We start from the raw sequence: 20186 nt of genomic DNA, 5'->3' as shown, positions 1-20186 counted from the left end.
CTTGGCCCTTATCTAATTGTTGATTTTCTGCATCTAACTACTATGTACCTTTGTTTCATCCATTTGCAGTGAAAATTTGTCACTGGTTTTGTCTACTGCTGTAAAACTTTAGACGAAGTATGTACAATTAGAGTACAAAACTATAATCCTGTTAGCAGATTCCTAAGGGGAAGCAACAATTCTATTTATATGTAGATTAACAGAAGAGACATTTTCATCTCTCTTCTCTTCCCATTGTGTTATTCACACTTATATCCATCAAATAATATTTTAAACAGAGAAAGAACTTATCATTTAAAAGAAACTGCCACAATTTTTTTGAAAATAAAGTCAGAATCCTTTTCTAATGGGAATAATTAAATTATCCCCTAATCCAATAGTTTGGGTTTTCTTATAGTGAGATATACTTCTATTTCCATCTAGTCCAGGTGTTTTTAGCCTTTGTGTGTGTGTGTGTCATACACCTCTCTGGACCTCTGAAAACGCCTGTAGAACCCTTCTCAAAATAATGTTTTTAAATGCATAAAATGAAATACATAGGATTACAAGGAAAACTAATTATAGTGAAATACAGTTATCAAAACTTTACCCCCCCCAAAAAAATCAAGGACACTAGGTTAAGAATTTCTGATTTGGGAAGAACATTATAACAATTTTTGGTTTTTCTCAAAACACTGATTATAAATTCTTGTTTTGAACTAATTTCTACTAGAACAGTAGATTGACTTCTTCAGACATAAAAATCAATACTGATTAGCTATAATCCACTATTGATAGATATACAGACTCTGATGTTGTGGGAAAGTCCCTCCCCCCAAAAAAAATCTTTTTAAAAATTTAGGACTATAATTAAGATCATCCCTCCTCCTTTTCTCTGTTTCTTTCTCAAACGAAAAATTGGAAACAAGTTACTTTCTGACTGTAGAAGATTTGGGTAATAGACAAGGTATAAACTGTGTAGAGAAACACATAACATCTCACTTGCACACACGTGTTGCAGATGTAGCAAACGCATTTATAGCTTGGCCCTTAATTCTGAGAAAAGGGGAAAATCCGTTAAGGATGTTTTTCTACTATTCCAAAAGCGAATGTCTATTTTCACAGTTCACGATCAGTTTTATTTGTCAATGCTCCCAGTTACTTCCGAATTTGCTTCATCTGTGAGGTTTTGCCCAGTTCCAGCCTTCTATCAATCGGTTTGATTTTTGCACATCTGAAGACAAAAGTGTATCTTAGCCTAATTGAAGAATTTCATTTTTTATGCATTCAGAAAATACTTTTAAATCAGGGCTCAACTTTTATTTACGTGAATAAAAATGCTAGTAGGTGGTGCACGACAGAACTGAAAGGGTTGAGTGGTGGGTAAATGATCCCGTATCAGCACAGAAGCCCAAGCAGCAGTGTTGAGCTGAACTGAAGTACCTAGTTAGTTACGCCGGGCTAGCTAGGTCGTGCACTCCATTAAAGCCCTACTCTTTCATCCTCCTTCTTCCGGCCCCCGTATTATGCAAATCATGTCAGGAACCCGGGGGCAATATGAACCATTTTCCCGCCGCTAGCTGAAGGACCGGACAGCAAAGTAAAAAGAGTAGGATAGGGAGGGTAAAAATAATTGTTTGTTTTTTTGAAGGCGGAGCTTCCGATGGTATTTTCTTCCCTTTAATAAGCAGACTATGGAAATACTCTTTTAGGGGCGAGCTGATGGGGCCTAGGCCCACGAGTTACCGCACCGTTCAGGACCTGCGCCTCTAGGCGCGGGAAAGCCCGGGCCCAGCCCCGCCCCGTCCCGGGTCGGGCTCGGCGCGCGCCCCTCCCGCAGTCTCTGCTCGCTCCCTCGTTCGCGCTCCTCTGGCTTCCGTGGAGCCGCTGTCGGCACTTCTCTGCTGCCCGCGCCCCTGCTCCCCGGGAGCGGTCCCTTCCCTTTAAATCGCCCTACTCGTGGACTCCCGCCACCACTCATGGATCCTTTCCGCATGCAGGTGAGGGTGCGCGTCTCCGAAACTTGGAATTCCACGCGAGTGTGCAGGATTAGTGGAGAGGAGGAGGAGGGCGGTTGGGGGGCAGTTTGGTCAACTCTGCAGAAAGACGTGCGTCCACCTGGGTGGTTGAGGCGCCGAAGCTTTCCTGCCCAAAGTGCAGCCGGAGTGAAGGTCGACCTAAGGTCCCCCTCGGTCTGGGAAGTAGTTATTTCGAGTGTGTGCATGTATGTGTGTGCGCGCCTGCAGACTCCACGTGGAGCAGGGCTGCACGCGATCTCTTGCCAGGAGAGGCGGCCCCCGAGCTCGGACTCTGCGGGCACCTTCATCCCCGCAGTGTGTATGCGGGTTCTGCTAGCCCAGGGCTCACCCCTCATCACCCTGGGACCATCCTAGGATGAGTGAGTGAAGGGGAGATTAGCCCCGAGGCGGAAAGAGTGTATAGGAATCTTGCATTCACAGCCCACCCCTCCCGCTGTCTTTCTTCCTCCCTGGGGCAGAACTGCTTTCCTGCATCTTGCTTAACCCCATTGCTTGCTCCACGTCTTGCCCTCCACCCCACCCCGGCTGTGCCCACATGCTTGCGCTCTGGTGCGCATAGCGGGGAAAGGAATGGGGCGCTGGGATGTTCCAAGCGAGCGCTATCATGTATGATGGTTTGTTTTTTTTTTGGTACGTCTTATGCTCTCCTTGCCCCTCGTAATAATCCTAATATACATCATAATATTCTCATCTGAATAAAGTTGAAGTCTTACCAACTCCTTAAACGCCTGTTAAAATGCCACCTTGTCTACGACGCCAGCAGTGATCCCTACAGCTGGAAGTGCTTCCTTCACCCTTTGGAATTAGCATTTGTATTTATGTGTGTCCTATCACCCCATTAGGTTGCGACCCTCTGAGGTTAGGGATTCATAGTCCTGTTAGTTTGCTTAAAGTTCTGGTAACTGGAGCTGTTATTCTCCAGTCCCCCATCCCCAACCCCCACCCACGTTCAGAGGTTGAAAGATAGAGCCTATGAGAAAGGGAAGCAGAAAGCGGGGTCTGCACGGGGGCCAGAGCTGTGGGGGTTGGGCAGAAAGGAAAAAGCAAAGCTTTCCCTCGGGGAGGGGAGTTAAGTGATGTGTCGGAGGTGGAGCTCTGCGATTGTGTGAGGTTGATAAGAAAGTAGCCTTCGCCACGGAGAATCTGTGCTGCAACCTTGCGGATTGGTGCTGTTCTGTTTGGTACTGTGACCTTGGAATAGAAAGTTCTGGCCCAGGAGCGTGAGGTTAGCATTACTGCTTGCTTTTAGTTAAGTGTTTGAAGATGAATCTGGATTCAGAATTCGTGTTCAGATTCTGTAGCTGACACCTTTGTGTCTCTAAAAGTTAACCACGTAGTTTACAAAATTTTATTTAGCTTGTGACTCTAGTTAAAGTGTTGCACACACTTGCTGAAAGAGAGACAGGCTCTCATTAGAGGCAAACCTAGGTTTCTTGGTAATTTATTAGCAGATGGATGCCGAACAAAAAGTCCTGGGAATACACCAGATGTATATAGATCACAGATAACAAAGTACTTCCTTGAAATATTTAATACAGACTTTGAAGGGGCCTTTTATGCCTAATAGTGAGCTCACAGAAACAGCAGAAATCACATTTTCCTCACTTTAGGATGTCTTCTAAAGACAAACTGTCCAAAGTAATTCCTAGAAGTGACTTAGATTTCCCCTTCCCCTCCCAGGTTACCATAGCATTTCCGATTTGTGCCATTAATGGCACTTACCTACTTTGTATCATAATTATTTGGCTAAGTGACCTGTCACTTACTCAGCAATAAGCTAATAGACACTTATTTGTATATCCCCTCTGTCCCTTGTGCAGTGCTTTGCACCGAGTTGGCAATCAAATGTTTGAATAAACAATTAGCATTTGGAAAGTAAGCAATTGGTGCATTTTAAAGAGTGTTGAATTTGCCCTCGGGATCTAAATTCCAAGCCTAGTTCTTCTACTTACTACCTGGATCACATTTGAGAAGTCACTTAATCTCTGAGCCTCAGTTTCCTCCTCTGTAAATTGCAGGGTTGCCCTAGAAGGACCCTGCTTTCTCTTTTAGCTCTAAATTTATGATGCTTGTGCTTAAGATGTTTTTAAGTTGAAGTCCACATTAAGCTGGAGGACCATTTGGTGCTTGGGCAAGATTTTAGAGTAAAAGAAAGACTTAACCAGTCAGGGATGTGGAAGGAATGCATTCCTGGCATCAGAAAATAAAATATGCAAATCACGGAGACAGAACTAAGTAGAATAGCCAGTAGTGCAGTGTAGCCAGAGAGTGGATGGAATGGAGAATAGTAGTGTGAAATAAAACTGGAAATAAGATTTTTTTAAAAATTTGGTCACATAATTGAATGCTGACCAAGATTAATAAAATGACAGTTTTATATAATTAATAAATTGGTGAGGGACAAGAATTAAGTTAGGAGTGTATTGGATTTTAAGTCAGAGAAACTGGGTTTAGATCCCAGCTTTTCTATGTCCTTGCACAAATTTTCTCTGGGCTTCAGATTTTCTCTTGAAAAAATGGAGAGGTTGGACTATGGTCTCAAAAGTCCCTTCCGGCAATGCTTACGATCTATGAATTTCATTTTACAGAGAAGCATGTTACTTCAACTTTTATTTAATATGCAGGTGTCTTTACTGAAGTTGATTTAGTAAATAAATGTAAAGGCAAAGGATAGATTTTTTTTTCCTGTACCTGCCAGGATTTTCTATTGAGTAGGTATCAGAAATCTCAGCATTTTTTGGGCCATTGATATGGTTCATAGGGGTCCTCTTGGAGATAGTGTGGTACTGCCAAACAGTCTCTTAATTTGGAGTCAGAGGACTCAGGTTTTAATCCTGACCCTGTTACTTAATAGAAAGACCAGAGTTTAAGAATACTGAGAAGGACCTGACTGCGTCATTTGACACACTGCATTTTTTTTATTGGCAAGGCAAAGAAAATAATACGAAATTTTTTCATTTCTAAATAAAATAATAATAAAATTTTTGCATCCGTTGATGGGCTTAGTATATCCAATGTTAAACTGTCTTTGCAACCTTGGGCAGGTTTTAGTCTCTTGGCCTCACTTTCCTCATCTCTAAAGTATATTCCTGAACTGGATCATAATTTAGAGCTGAAAAAGATTTTGGGTCAGCTATTTCCATAATGATCCCTAATGTCCCTCACAGCTCTAAACCCTGTGGTTACTATAGTAATAATTAAAAAAACTTGTCCTTCTGACTTGTTGAGTTTAATGGGTCAGCTCCGGTTGCTTTAGTTTAGACAGTTTAAAGCATAAAAATATAGAGGAAATAACCAGAACACAGAAGTTTTAAGTTTTTAAGAAGCAAAAAGTTCCAACTCGACGTCCCAACTGGATTTCTGTATTTGTGTGGAATTGTATGATTGCTATTATTGAGTGATGGGGTTGAAAAAAAAACAAACCTTGAAGAAGTTGCAGAGCAAGGAGTCTGAAACTCCACAGGTGAGACTAGAGGCTTAGAATCACCCACTTAGACACCTTGGGTGCTGTTTTCCTACAGATTCAGTGAGCAAACAGACCCACGTCCAATATTCCATGAGAAATTGCCATCTATCTAAACACCTAAATGGAATTTTATACAACATATGAAATGAGTCTTTGAGTGTCAGTCAGACCTTTTAACTCACATGAAAAAGCCTTAACTTGTTTAGCCGTTTATTCCACAGTGTTGAGGCATGCAATGCAGTTTGTGAGGACTTGGGCTACAGTCATTGTCACTTCTGATTGGAGTGAAGTCATATTTGGAATCTCTCCACCATGCTCTGTCTAGTGGCCCTGCCCAACTTCTTACCTTGGGAAATGAGCATCCATGTATAGTTCCAAATCTACATAGGAAACACCTCTTTGGTTTGAGTTTGGCTAAGGGAGAAACATCTGTTATTTTCTTTCAAAAGGGTAGCATGATGAAATTGAAAGAGTCAGAACTGAAAATTTGGGGGAAGCAAATGTTTGCCTGATGTTGGACTTGGAGATTTCGAAGTTAGGTGCTAGGTGGCTCCAAAGATGTTTGAAGAAATTATTTTTAAAAAAGTAATTCCCGTTTCACCCTACCCCCTCCAATTTATGAACAGCATCTCTTATTTGAAGACTTGTTGACCTGGTTCTGGATTGATTTTTTTTTTTTCCTTAATAACTAGTCCTGCTTTATTATCCATCAGGAGCATAAGAAATGGGCTCCATTGCCTCATAATGTTTTAAACATGCAAAACTCAAAAAAATTAATGTGTTGAAAAGTTAGATGCTGCAGTAAGCATCATATTTAATCAGATTGCCATTTCCATTTTCAGCAAAAGGACCTTTCTGTAAAGAAGAACTTCAAAAATTTCAGAAATGTGAAATTGATTTCCATGGAAACCTCGTCATCCTCTGATGACAGTTGTGACAGTTTTGCTTCTGATAATTTTGCAAACACAGTAAGTGCAGTATGAGAATAAACAGAATTGAGTCTGCGATGCTGAAAATGCCCCAAATGCTTTGTACGTGATTAAAACTGCTTGCTTTTTGCCTACATTTCTATACAGCCGTTATGAAAATACAGTATGCTCTGTAATTTCATTTCACTTTTTGCTGTGGTTCTAGGTAGTAATTGTTGGAGGTAGATTAGCTACTTATTCTATCCTTTTGAAATGTCGCCTAACCTAACATGCCTGATGATTTGCCATAACAACTCAGAAATCATTTGTAAACCCCTGAACCATTTTTCTTTGTAACAAAAGCTATTCTCTTGTAGTGCACTTGTAAATGTGATTTGCTCTCTGCACGGTTTATGGAAAATTGGTTCTTCAAAAGGGAAAAAAAAAAGATGCACAATGGCATTTATTTATTTATTTTGCAGAAGCCCAAATTCAGGTCAGATATCAGTGAAGAACTGGCAAATATTTTTTATGAGGACTCTGATAATGAATCTTTCTGCGGCTTTCCAGAAAGTGAGGCACAAGACCTAAGAGGGGATTGTGGAATTTTACACAAACCCAGACTCAGGCCAGATATCACTAAAGAACTGGCCAGTGTTTTTTATGCCGACTCTGATGATGAATCATTCTGCGGCTTCTCAGAAAGCGAGATACAGGATGGAATGGTGAGTTTCAGGTTATGTCAATATCCAGAATTAATGTGTAGTACCAGAATGGAATATTTTTTTTGTCATTTTAGGTGATTTACCATAAAATAATTGCTTTTAGATAATAAATTCAACAAAATTCGTGGTTTTAAGTTGAAGTTTTATTATAAAATTCCTGGAAAAAAATAATTCTAACTTTAAGGAATATTCACAATGAGAAATACTTGTCCTTTGGTAGCATTTATTTTCCATTGAGTTCTAGTTTGTAAGCATTGCTCCATGAGTATTGTAGGAATACTGAAACTTAGAGCAGAAAGTCAGAGGTTCACTCATTCTATTCCAGAACCTTAGCTTCTATGAAACCATTAGTGAGAAGTTCAGTTAGTTTGAAAGTTTGGTGATGGAAGGTACTTTATCGGGATAAGGATAATGAGGAACCCTTTTACCCAGTGTTTTCCATGCTTGGCTTTATCTATTTGCTGCTGCTGCTGCTGCTGCTGCCGCCACTGCTGCTGCCACTGCTGCTGCCACTGCTGCTGCCATTACCTCTTCATTGCTACTACTGCTGGGTTACATATCACCTTCCCTCCCTCTTCAACTGGCTCAAAAAGTGTGCTGCTTCCTTAGGAAACCCAAAATATGTCCCAGGAGATGTGTATGCTTTTTCCTTTGCCCAACTTGGGTAGAGGAAGTGCCTTCTGTAACTTATAATTTGATGTCTGGACTAGAAAAGTGAAATGAAGATCAGTGGGGAACATCTCACAGCCCAATGACTGCATTTTATTTGCAAGGGTCATCCCAGAGCTTCAAGAAGGCCTAGCAGCTACAGAGGGGCATCTAAGCTAATCAGCTTTTTAGAAGCAAACTTTGAAAAAAATGAGGCAGCTTCTTAATGAATATATCCCTGCATATATACATGGGTGGCTTAAAAGTTTAAGGAGGTGTTGAAAGGTGCTTACTTTGGTCAGCAGTTTTGGAAGGGTAATGGCAAGCATTGTTAGTGACCTGTATAGAGTAGTAGTGGTTTTCTTTTGCCCAGGCCAAGTAACTTCACGATTTGTAAAAGGGGTAAGTTAGTATCCTTCCTAGAAGGGAAGATTACGGAATAAAGGGAAAGGGACTTTCAGGAAGGATGAAACATTCCTTGAAAAAAATGGAAGGTCTTCAAAGGTGAAAACAAAGAAAGAAGGCAGATGATTTGAAGAGGCAGAGAATCTTGATTTATGTCAGGAGGTGGAGGGTGAACGAATGTGGAAAGAGTATGGGAATAACCACTTTATCTTTAGAAGAACTCAGGAATGGATATGAGGCTCTTCCTATAGAGTGGGATGAGTTGGACCCTCTGAGAAAGAAGCAGCTGCTTGCACTCCCAAGGAATGATGATGAGATTCCAGAGGTAGCATCAGGGGAGATAATCCAGTTAGGGTTTTAGAAAGAAAAAGATAAGTAATTGTTAGTGATTCCTGAAGAATACCAAGGCAGTAATTTTTTAAACTGATGTTAGTAATAGAGAAGTCTGCCTTCTTGGGAAAGTATGTATCCGGAAAGGAATGGAGCCTCCTAATATTTCTTGGACCTGGTGAGAACTTCCCAATTGCATTCACATGAGGGAAAACGATACTTCCAGAAGAAACCTAGAAAGCATTACTAGGCATTATGAAGTCCGGCCGATTTGAAGGAAGGAACTTCAGAAAAGAGGAGGAGCCAGGCAGGTTTGGAAATTGAACAAATGATTAGGAAGATTGAAGTTAAGGGGAAGTGAGAGAAAATGTTAATTTTTTAAAAGTTTTATCCTTTTTTTTTTAATTGTATGTGAAAACAGTACTTGGTCAATTTTTTTTAGTGAAGTTGAGTTTTATTTAATAGTAGAACAAAAACAACTATGGAGTAGTAAGAGCTATCAAACTTTCCAAATCAAAGCTTCATCAGTGAAGAATAAATAGTATGAATTCAGAGGTGGCTTTATTCTAAAGGTGTTATACAAATCTCTTGCCCCCTCTGCTCTCACACAAGTCCATCCCTAGAGGAGATAACTGGACTAGTATTCCCCAATACTACTGCCTGCTTTTTCTACTTTGTAAAAGGCACCATGTAAGACTCTAGATCCTCCCTATGCCACCATTGATTAATAACCTCATTCTCTTTTTAAACTTTTAACACTGTCCCTTTATATTATCCTAGCCAAATCATTGTTACATCCATCTACCAACCAGCTCTCATTCTTACTAAAGTATTAATATCTAATACCCTGGCCTCCCAATTCATTAACTCTATTGTGCCCTACATCTCTATTCAATCCCAGCTAACTCTCACCCCACGCCAAACATCTTCCTCTGCCTTGAAGACTTTGAACTCTTAAAATTTTCTCCTTATAATCTCCTTAACTTTCATCTCTGCCAGCCACTTTTTTTCCACGTTTTTTTTTTAAGGCAGTTGGGGTTAAGTGACTTGCCCAGGGTCACAGAGCTAGTAAGCATCAAATGTTTGGTCTCAGGCCAGGTTTGAACTCAGGTCCTCTTGACTTCAGGGCTGGTGCTCTATCCACTGCACCACCTAGCTGCCCCTCTGCCAGCCATTTTTGACTGATGAATCACTTGTTGTCCATCACCCTCTCTTCTCATTTCCTTCCCTTTACGATTTTGAACCCTATATTTAACTGGTTCAGTAAGGGCATGTTCCACCACTCTTGAATCCCTTGCCTTCTTGGCCTGTTGTGTATACCCTACTCATCCTCAACCTTGGGCCATCTCCACCATAAACCTATTCCTCTCCTACCCCCAAGCTGTGTGACCTAGGCCCACTACAAATTACTAAACTCAACCGTACAAGTACATAGCAATCCTTCTGTTCTTTTTTGATTGATTCTCGATCACCATCCCCACAATAGTTGTTGCAGAGATCAAGTTTCTAACCAAGCACTCCACCCCGAAACAAGCTTGAGGGACCTTGCCTAATGCTTCATTGAATACATACATACATACATACATACCAATGGTGGCTGCATATTGACTTTGAAAACCACAAATTAACATTGCCTGTGTTATATTTGTTTGTTAAATATTTCCTAATTACATTTTAATCTGGTTCTGGCTACACTGGGAAACAAGTTTGACACCCAGTCTACACTAATTTCCTCCATTTTGTCTTCAGCCAGTGACTCTAAATCTCTTCAACATGTTTACCCAGAGACTTTTCAGACTCCTTATTTGTTTGTTAGCTGCATTTTCTGATATGTTCTCTTCAAAATCATAGAGTCTCAGAATTTAGAGGAACCTCAGAGACCATCTGGGTAGCTTCAGACCCCAACCACTCTATTGAGCCTGGTCTTATAAAGAACTTCATTGACCTCTTAAGTTGCTAAATCCAGTGGCCTTTTATTATCCTATTCTGGGACCTTTCTGTAACAATTAGCACTACTAACCACTCCCTCTTCCTGGACTCTCCTGATCTCTCCCTTCTGGTTGTCTTATGTGACACTTCTTTCTCCTGATTCCCTACCTGTTTGAATACTCTGTTGTTTCCTTTGCTGGTTTAACCTCTCAAACTCTCCCAATGTGGGTATCTGTCCCTCAGGTTTTCTCTTCTGGGCTCTTTTCTTTCTATACCATATTCCTTGAAAATGTCATGTACTTTCCCAACGTACTCAATCCGATATAGACTTATTCTGAACTTCTAGTTCCATATTTTCAGTTGCCTTCTATATACCTCTACTTGGATGTCTATCCCAAGACTTCAAAGTTAGCATGTTTAAAATTGAACTAATATCATCTCTTCTTCCTGGAGGAAGCATGGTATAAATGTGGCATTCAGCGTGGAATTGGAAAGACCTGGGTGCTGCCTCCAACACTTACTTGCTTTGTGATCCTTGACAGATTTTTTTTAACCTCTCTGAACTTGTTTCCTCATCTGTAAAGTGAGGGGTTTGGACTTAATGGTCTCAAAGATGCCTCCCATCTAAGTCTGTGGTCCTATATTCATTCCAATTTCTGTCACTGGTACCACCAGCTTCATCATCCAGGCTCATCTTTGATTTGTTCTTCCCCTCACCTTCACATCCTGTCACTTTCCAGGTCCTATCCATTCTTTTGCCACTCTCTTTCTCAGATTTGTCCCCATTTCTGCATTTATACAGCCACCAGCCTAGGTTGTCTCCTCATCCATTTCTGTCAAACTCCCCTTCCTTCAAGACCCAACTCAAGGGCCACTTACTCCATAAAGCTTTCCTGATCCCACTGCTCAGTCCTCCTCGGCCTGAAGGTGTTTCCTTTTCAGATTTTCCTTGGGCACATTGATTCTCTCCTTTATTCCATCCTTCTCCATCCTGAATCTATATATACAATTAAATTCTGGTAAAGTGTGAGCTATTCAGAGACAAGGATTGTCATTGTTCATTTTTATAACTCCTGTACTTAGTACAGTGTCTTGCATATACTAGGCACATAGTAAGTGTTTAAATGAGATGCAGCTGGATATAGGCAGAAGCAAGAGTCTGTTTATGCATTCTTTGGCCTTTTGATTAGGTAAAATGTAGGCATTAAGAAAATGAACTGGTGACCCAGGGTAAGTCATTATCTTCTATTGGTCAGGGAATAGATTCCATCTCAAATATTTCCTGGCTGTAAGTAATAGCCTTTTGAGGGTGAATAATAATGTGAGATTATCTGTTTCGTTCTAACCAGTGGTGAGAGTAGTAATTATATCACATTCAGATTACTGTCTGATTTTGATCATCTAGGGAGTTGGTTTATTTATGTGTTTTTTTTTTTGTTTGTTTGTTTTATGCAACAGGTAAGTATTGTAAAATTAAACAGATTGTTTTGTTTGAACAGAAATTGGATTCTGTTGATGAAGGCAGAAGGACTCGGAGTAAAATGAAACATTTGGGTCCTTTGCAAGTGGCTCTAAAGTTTCCAACCCGAGACTTCAAAGGGGGTAGGAAGCAGAAAGTGGCCCCAACCAACGCCCCGGAAGTTCCCACTTCCAATTCTGATTCTGACTCTGAAGATGAGAAAGGCTCCAGTTTTTTGGAAAAGCGGGCGCTCAATATAAAGGAAAACAAGGCAATGGTATGTGTTGTAGAATCCTGTGGTCAAATCTATTTTTTAATACTGGGCTTTCAATTCCTATGGGATATGTTACTTCTAAGGGTTGTTATCTGTGTTCTTATGATAGTTTATAACATGTTCCCACAAATTGATAGCTCTTTTGTCATTCTGTTGAAACTGTGCTTAAGTATTTTAGTTAATACCTTCCAAGAACTTCTGTGCTTTCAGATTGTTAGATGTAAGGGTATAGTAACAAAAGAAAGAAATAAGGGTGACCTCAATTTCTAAAGTTGTTGACTCTTGTTAGGAATTGTTCTAATAATATGACTTGTTTACTTTAGGTTTTGTTTTTTTTCCCCCCAATCTTACCCCTCCCCTCAGCTTGCAAAATTAATGTCAGAATTACAAAGTTTCCCGGGATTATTTACTGGAAGGAGATCACTTCCAGGTAGTAGCCCAGTAAGTATAAACTAACTTTCTTTGCTTATATTTCACAGAACAAGTATATTAACACATTTAATTAAAAGTAAGCTTTTCAAACCATCAAGTTAAAAAAAAATTAAGTTTCTTAATAACACCATGTATGATTATAACTTTCAGGAACAAAACCAGTATGATTAAGATCAGTTAGGCAGGTGCAGTGCAAAGAAAAGAAAATTATCGTTACCCACCTTCACCTTTGATAGTTTTCTGTTGAGCACTATTGAACACACAGGGTATCTTGGGCTCGATGGGCTGCTTGTAGAAGGAGTTTTGAAACAATACTGGAGGTGGTATCAGTTTTTTTCTCTTAGCTAACACTAAAAGAATGAATGACTCTACGAAGCATCATGTGCTCGTGATGATTCAGTGACAAAGATGAAGCCATCCCTTCCCTCATGGAGCTTATGTTTTATTGAGAGAAACAATTTCTGTACCTTCAAGTAGATACAAAATATATGTAATTTCAGAGTGTGCGGTACTAGCACCCTTGAGAAAGGATCAGGAAGATCTCATGTGGGTGGAAGAAATAAGGAGCCTCCATTGTTCTCTAGGAGACTGAATTTTGCCCAGACTAGTGAATTAGACCTAGTTTCTGTGGGTACTTTAGCACCAGTCTCATTTAATTCAGACTGTGGGAACAAGTAGTGTTCTTCATTTTGAAGAAAGTATTTTTAGGAAAACGCATGATCTTTTTTCTTCATGGGGGTTTTCCATTTTAGCCGTCAAAGCCAAATCGAAGGCGCTCCTTCCCAAGAGACCCCTCAAGGAGAAACCCTGAACGAAGAGCTCGTCCACACACCAGGTCAAGGTCTCTGCTGGAAGGACCCCCAGATCTGCACTTAGAAGATGAAATAGATTTTGAGGACAAGTACATGTTAGTGAGAAAAAGGAAGAGCATCGATGGCTATGTGGATGTAGGTTCCCTCTATTTCTGTTCTATGGAAGTTAGCATCTAGAATTTTACTATATCATTGTTCTGTCCTTGTCCTCCCCTTCCTTTGTTTTTGTTTTGTTTTTTTCCCTTTTTTTGGAGAGAAGTTTGCTACAAAAACTTGTAACTTTTGGTTTAGGGCAAAAAGAGACTCAGCTCCCACTCTGATAATCTCTTCATGGTATGGCAATGACCCAAGGTTTTCAACTGCCTTTCCAGTAGCTCATTAGGTCAAGTAGGTTCCTACCATGCTAGAAAGGTTCCGGACTTAGGCCTGGTGATAGACTGTGTGACTGTCATCTGAGGACCAGTCTACAAATATGGAGAGTTTAATCAAAAGAAAATTAGGCACAGTAACCCATTAAGAACATGTACTAAAGAGTGAAAGGCTGTGTTGATCAAAGGGTGTAACTTCACCATTGAGCAATAGCGGCTGTTAGATTGGTATCAGAATCTTTTGTTTATATTGCATGGGTGCATCTATACAATAATGTGTTGACCTGTCTTTTTCTATAAATACTAAGGAAGCTTTCTAGGTTGATTGTGCCAGAGAAATTAAAAGTATGCCTATGAAATGTAAAGCCAGACTAAGAAGTGTGGAAATTATTTTCATAAATTGTTGTCACACAGGATGATGCCATACCCAGAAGTCGTCGCCCAGGTACCATGACCCTTCCTCATATTGTTCGTCCAGTGGAAGAGATTACAGAGGAAGAGTTGGAAAACGTCTGCATCTCCTCCCGGGACAAGATCTACAACCGTTCATTAGTAAGATCCTCTAAGTCAGAGATTCTTAATCTTTTTTTGCATTATGGACCTTCTCAGAATCATGTATTTGCATCCATATAATAAATATAGAGGATTACAAAGGAAACCAGTTATATTGAAATAGTTATAAAATATTTTTTAAAAAACCAATCCAGTTTCATGGTTGAGAATTCAAAAACTACCTCTAGGATGATGATTTGCTAGAATAGGGTGACATGTTTTTCACTGTATTAATTTCTCCTTAAAATTTGCATATGTTGGCTAGACTAGATTCCCTTTCAAGGTAGGTGGGTGGTTTGCTAACCATACTGCAAAGGGAGAGTGCCCAGACCCTCTTATGGAATCCCTGGACTCCGCCACCTCTCCTCCACCTTCCTACTAATCACAAACTGTGCTTAGCACTCGGGAACAAGAAGAGGACAGTATGAAACATATGGTGTCGCTCATCTTCTGGTTATTTTTTTTAAACCTTGGAGTTCTGAAGATGAAATGGACTCACTGGTTCATTCCTACTCACTCCTACCTTGAATCAAACACCTTATAGAAGAGAAAGTGGGAGTTTGATAAAAAAAAAAAATATTATTTAAGTCTCTTCTGATTTGTCTGAAGCCGTTTTGTCCTGACAGGATACTTGGTTCATTTTGAAGTCTAATACAAATGAGAGTGAGCCGCTCAAGGCCCCACCGCAGAGGAGTTCAGCCATTGTTTTTTTTTTTCTCTAGAGAAACCAGCCTGCTTGTTCTCACTTGCTGCCCTTTTTTTTGCTTCAGGGTTCCACCTGCCACCAGTGTCGCCAGAAGACTATTGACACCAAGACAAACTGCAGAAACCCAGAATGTTTTGGAGTTCGAGGACAGTTCTGTGGCCCCTGTCTTCGAAATCGATACGGTGAAGAGGTCAAAATAGCATTGCTGGACCCAGTAAGTGCCATGGAGGGATTCTAGTTCTGCTCTCTCCTAGTAAGGGTGGAGTAAATAAGTAAACATTTTTCAGTGTTAGCCAGTGCCAGGCACTGTGCTAAGTGCTGGGGATACAAAGAGGCAAAAGACTGTCCCTGCCCTCAAGGAGCTTGCAATCTAATGAGCTGGAAGTCCATTATAAATGAATGCCCTATATACTTTCTCGTTAACTGCTTAAATTTTCTTGGTTGTAAAAGTGCTATATTTCCCACAGTTTGAGGTTTTCAGAAATAGTCAGTAAATATCTTTAGAGTTTGCTCTGAAATTAAGTGTGTACCAGGGGTGGGGAACCTGCTGCCTTAAGGCCACATGTGGCCCTCTAGGTCCTTAAGTACAGCCCTTTAACTGAATCCAAACTTCATAGAGCAATTCGATTAATAAAAGGATTTGCTCTGTGACACTTGGACTCAGTCAAAAAGCAGCACCCAAGGACACCTGGGCCTTGAGGCAGCAGGTTCCCCACCCCTGGTAGACTCTACATGCAGTCAGTCAATAAACATTTATTAAGTGCCTACCATCTGCCCTCAAGTAGCTTACAATCTAATGTATGAGCTAATTCAGTTATACCTTTCTTGGAATTGTATAGGTCTGCAATAAATGTCTTCTGAATTTCCTTCCATCTCTGAGACTTTATGATTCTAAGATGTATAGTTTTTGTTATCAAGAAACTTTGTTCTCTTGGTTGTTTTACTCGTTTCACCCATATTTCTTTATTGGAAGGAGTGTGAGGGAGAGAAAAATATAAGAAAATGAATGTCCCAGGTAGAATTTTTTATTTTGTCAGTGTTAACCTCTGTTTATTTTATTTTTTTAAACGCTAGAATTGGCATTGCCCACCTTGTCGTGGAATCTGCAACTGCAGCTTTTGTAGGCAGAGAGATGGACGATGTGCAACTGGTGTTTTGGTATATTTGGCCAAGTACCATGGTTTTGGAAATGTGCATGCTTATTTGAAAAGGTAAGGTTTCTGTGGACTCATCTACTTGTGCCTAAAACCAAAATGAATTAACCCATGGGGATCCCGGTGCCACTGAAAACCAGAACTTAGAGTTTTTGTTTGTTTTTTTTCTTTTGCAGTCTGAAGCGGGAATTTGAAATGGAGGCGGAAAATTGATGAAGGATTCACTGGCACAGTTTCCTTTCTCTAATCTCTTTGTTAAACTTCAATAATCTTGGGCAGTTGGTGGTTAAACAACTTCAGGTGTCAATCTCAATAATCAGTATTTTTTTATAGTGGGGCCAAATTAAGATAAGATTAAAATCCGTTTTTGGAAGCACAAGTAATATAAGTTAAAGGTTGCATTGTAGTTTTATGCTCTGTCCCTCACCCCGCTATCACTGACCATAAAATGATTTCATTGAAATACATTCGACTTTGTCCTTTTAGTACTTGTGGGAGGAAGGGGGATGGTTCATGATTGGGGATAAAGCCCTGGAACCTAACGATATAACAAAACACTTGGAAATGCCTAATTAAGTATTTTTAGGTAACTAACCCTCCTAATATAGTACTTCACATCCGTTGAGTATTCTGGCAAGAGGTAGACTCAGTACTTAGAAACGACATAGAAGATGACATGATAGGTACAGAGGACGGAGTGTGGTATTATAGAATCTACTGAGCCCACAGAGCCTGCACTTGAATTCCAGGGTTTCTGTTGTCATGGGAATTACTTGCTTATAAACTTTTTTGTACATCAAGAGATTTAAAATATGCATGTACTGGTTCATAATTACCTTTGTGGTATAAAATTTCATGTGCTGTATACAGTTATATACTTGAATCTGCATTTTAAAAAAAAAAAATCATAGCAACCAAAAAGTATAAGAACTTCAGTATTAGATGTGCCTAACGGTTTCCCCTCCTCTTTTCCCCAATAATCTTGCAGTTGAAAACTGGACTAACCTTAAAATTCTTGGTGTTAGACTTAAACATACCTGCTTTTTCTCCCCTGTGTTTTATACAGTTCCTATGTAGGGTATTTCAAAATATCTCTTAGACCATATTGTATGGAAAGTTGGCATAAGTAATAGCCTACAGTGCTTAGCATTTCTGCTTGACTGAAGAAAATAACAGGCCATGCACAGAGTTGACTTTAGATTTTATGTTCTCTACTGCAGCCTGGAAAGTGCCTTATTGGAAGAAATCAAATGGTTATGACCAAAGTACTTTCTGATCCCGTTTTAGTCTGTGGGATAACATCCATGTTTGGCTTTTAGTATTAATCAAATTAGATTGGGAGACGGGACATTTTTATGTTCTGAAGGGGTCTGTTGTACTTTCCTATACACATAGCATCGTGTCATGGTTTTCATGCAGTGTTGGACACATAATTAGATCTTATATCAGAAAACAGCAAACGTTGTAAATAGGTCTTTAGATCTGTAATGTTCTTTTGTATACAAATTTTATTTTATTAATAAAACATATTGTTCAGACTTGTTTGTTTTTTCTTTGATACCCTTATTTCATTGGGGGAAAGTATTAAGAGAAATAAGCATTTATATTAACTGATGTCAACAAAATATGGGATTCAGGATGATGACCCGGGTTCAAGTCTTGTTTCTGACTCAGTTTCTGTTGCCCTGGGCAAGTCTCTTAAGTCTTTCGTGTCTAACTCGAATAGAAATGCAGGCCACTAAACAGTACGTAAAGATCCTCCAACTTAGAGAACCACTTATTAACATTGTTAATACGTGTTGGATTCTTTGTGACCCCAATTTGAGGTTTTCTTGCCAAAAATACTAGAGTGGTTTGTCATTTCTTACTTTAGCTCATTTTATAGATGAGGAAACTGAGGCAAACAGGGTTAAGTGGCTTGCCCTAGGTCACACAGCTGGTAAGTGTCTGAGGCCAGATTTGAACTTGGGTTTCCTGACTCCAGGTCCAGCATTCTATCTACTGTACCACCTAAGCTGCCCATATTAACATTATGTTCTATTGTATTTCCATTTATTTTAAATATTTCCCAATGACATTTTAATCTGGCTCCTAGAGTCACGTATTTGATATCTCTGTTCTAAGCAAGACTATAATTTGTAGAGAGAGTACTGACCTATACTGGTAGATGGGTTCTTCACCAGGGATTCCCTTCTTTCAGTGAAATCACAGATATAGTCCCTATCCCTATGAATAGAATGCTAGATGGGGGAATAAAGAAGCCCTGTGTCCAAATCCAATCTAAGACACTAGATGTGTGACCCTGGACAAATCACTTCATCTCTGTCTTTATTTCATCATCTGTAAAATGAAAATAATAGCAGCACCTACCTCCTAAAGTTGTTGGAAGTTGTTATCAAATGAGATAATGTATTTGCAGACCTTACAACACACCATTGTCTGACATTCTAACTCCCTTAGGTTATAAGCTCCAGGTAGGCAGGAACCAGCAATCTGGCTTTTTTTTTTTTAAGAGTTTCTGACTTGGTACTTCATTATTTCAATGAACTGCATGCTTTTGGATGAGCCAAAAAAACTGACATTACTTCCACCTTGAATGATAACCCTGAGAATTCTCTAAATGGAATTGTTTAACCTAGTAACCAACACAGCAAATTCAAAACAGTCTCGTTTTCATCGATCATTCAACAGCTCTTTAATACCTGCTGTGGATGATATAATTCTAAGAAGCCTGAAACAGGGTATTTGCCCTCAAGGAATTTTAGTTGAACATTTGGAGAATCAACTGTCCATACTCGCAATCTGGTTTTTGGGAAAAGCAATCGAATTCACTTTGACATCTGATTATCTGTCATCCTGTGAAACAGTATGTGGAGTCAGTTTGGAGTTAGAATTTTGTTTCTGTCGATTATAACCTGAATGATCTGGGCTTCATTTTACCCGTCTCTAAAAGGAATTTGGGCTAGATGGACCTCCAACTCTGAATCTGTGATGATTCTGTGTAGCAGCTGTTCCCTATTGGGGAAAGCAAGGCTAGGGCATAAGGGGAAGAAAAAAGCTCAATAAATCCAACTGATTTCAATGGTCAATTCTGATCCAGGGAATCTTGGATTATCAGCTACATTGACCAAACCGGAATTGCTCTTTTTAGTGTAACCTGCAAGAAAACCATGTGATTACAGTATAGTGTCTTTTGGGGGGAAAAGTGTTTTAGAATTTCTCCCTACTCAAATGCTAATTATAATGCCGATGTTAATTTCAATATTTCTGGGATTTTCCACTGTTTAGTGGAAATTCTATGCTTAGGAGATTGTATCTCAACTATATTTCAAAAATTGGATACAGATTTCTTTTCTCTGGTGTCCACTGGGCCTGGATCTCAGAAAAATAAAGGTATTGCTGCTAATGATTTCAGCTGACTTTCCCATAATGCAACTATTTGGGGCATCCCAAGTATTTTGAGGGAAAAATTTTAGATGCTACCGAACTAAATGAAAACTGGAGCTAGATGCTATATTCCTCCGCCTGCCCTATACTCCCCCTCATTAAGAAGGGAGAAAAAGGTATTAACTAAATTCATTTGACCTCAGGATGGATAGAGTAGATACCAAATGCTCTAATTAGTTGCTTTCAACAAAAGGGCATAAAAATAACCTTAAAGTGGGAAAGCTGGATCCATGTTCTAGTCACTGCAGGGCCAACTAGTTTTAAAACTGAAGGAGCTTCATTTGTAAAACGAGAGGATTGTTTTAGAATCATGTTTTGTAAGAGTCCTTTCAGCCTAGTTGCCTCTACTTAGAAGAAACTTCAAATGCAGCTTCTAACAATGCATAACTACAGGAACTATTGGAAATAGGCCAATATCCAGCTCATTGGTACTCTGTCAATTGTATATATGTTATTATTAATTAAAAGTGAAGAGATTAGTTTGTCCCCCCACCCCAGGGGAGAAATACATAGTGATTCTTTTGGGTCGATTTTTCAGCCCCTCCTCCCCTTT

The 20186-nt window shown here is 39.7% G+C and overlaps 1 protein-coding gene across 2 annotated transcripts; it reads left to right on the top strand.

Moving 5' to 3' along the window:
- Positions 1–1839: 1839 nt before the first annotated feature.
- Positions 1840–17684, top strand: CDCA7 (cell division cycle associated 7). 2 transcript variants are annotated; one of them, XM_027865961.1, is made up of 10 exons: positions 1840–1979; positions 6327–6452; positions 6875–7117; positions 11929–12165; positions 12526–12603; positions 13347–13541; positions 14189–14326; positions 15097–15246; positions 16107–16243; positions 16363–17684. In XM_027865961.1, exons 1-10 carry the CDS (start codon positions 1959–1961, stop codon positions 16397–16399), a joined length of 1362 nt encoding a protein of 453 aa, XP_027721762.1. In that variant the 5' UTR covers positions 1840–1958; the 3' UTR covers positions 16400–17684. The 2 variants fall into 2 exon arrangements, with proteins under 2 accessions (XP_027721762.1, XP_027721763.1); XM_027865962.1 differs by lacking the exon at positions 6875–7117.
- Positions 17685–20186: the final 2502 nt, after the last annotated feature.

Source organism: Vombatus ursinus, unplaced genomic scaffold (genome assembly GCF_900497805.2).
Source record: "Vombatus ursinus unplaced genomic scaffold, bare-nosed wombat genome assembly UNPS02014779.1, whole genome shotgun sequence".
Classification (NCBI taxonomy): domain Eukaryota; kingdom Metazoa; phylum Chordata; class Mammalia; order Diprotodontia; family Vombatidae; genus Vombatus; species Vombatus ursinus.
The sequence above is the reverse complement of the archived record's forward strand: the minus strand, read 5'-3'. Positions and strand labels throughout refer to the sequence as shown.

Excerpts from the sequence above, each read along its gene's own strand:
- CDCA7 (XM_027865961.1), top strand. The coding sequence starts at position 1,959 with ATGGATCCTTTCCGCATGCAG. Across the intron at positions 7,118-11,928 it reads GCGAGATACAGGATGGAATG|AAATTGGATTCTGTTGATGA; the intron begins GTGAGTTTCAGG and ends TTGTTTGAACAG. Across the intron at positions 12,166-12,525 it reads TAAAGGAAAACAAGGCAATG|CTTGCAAAATTAATGTCAGA; the intron begins GTATGTGTTGTA and ends CCCTCCCCTCAG.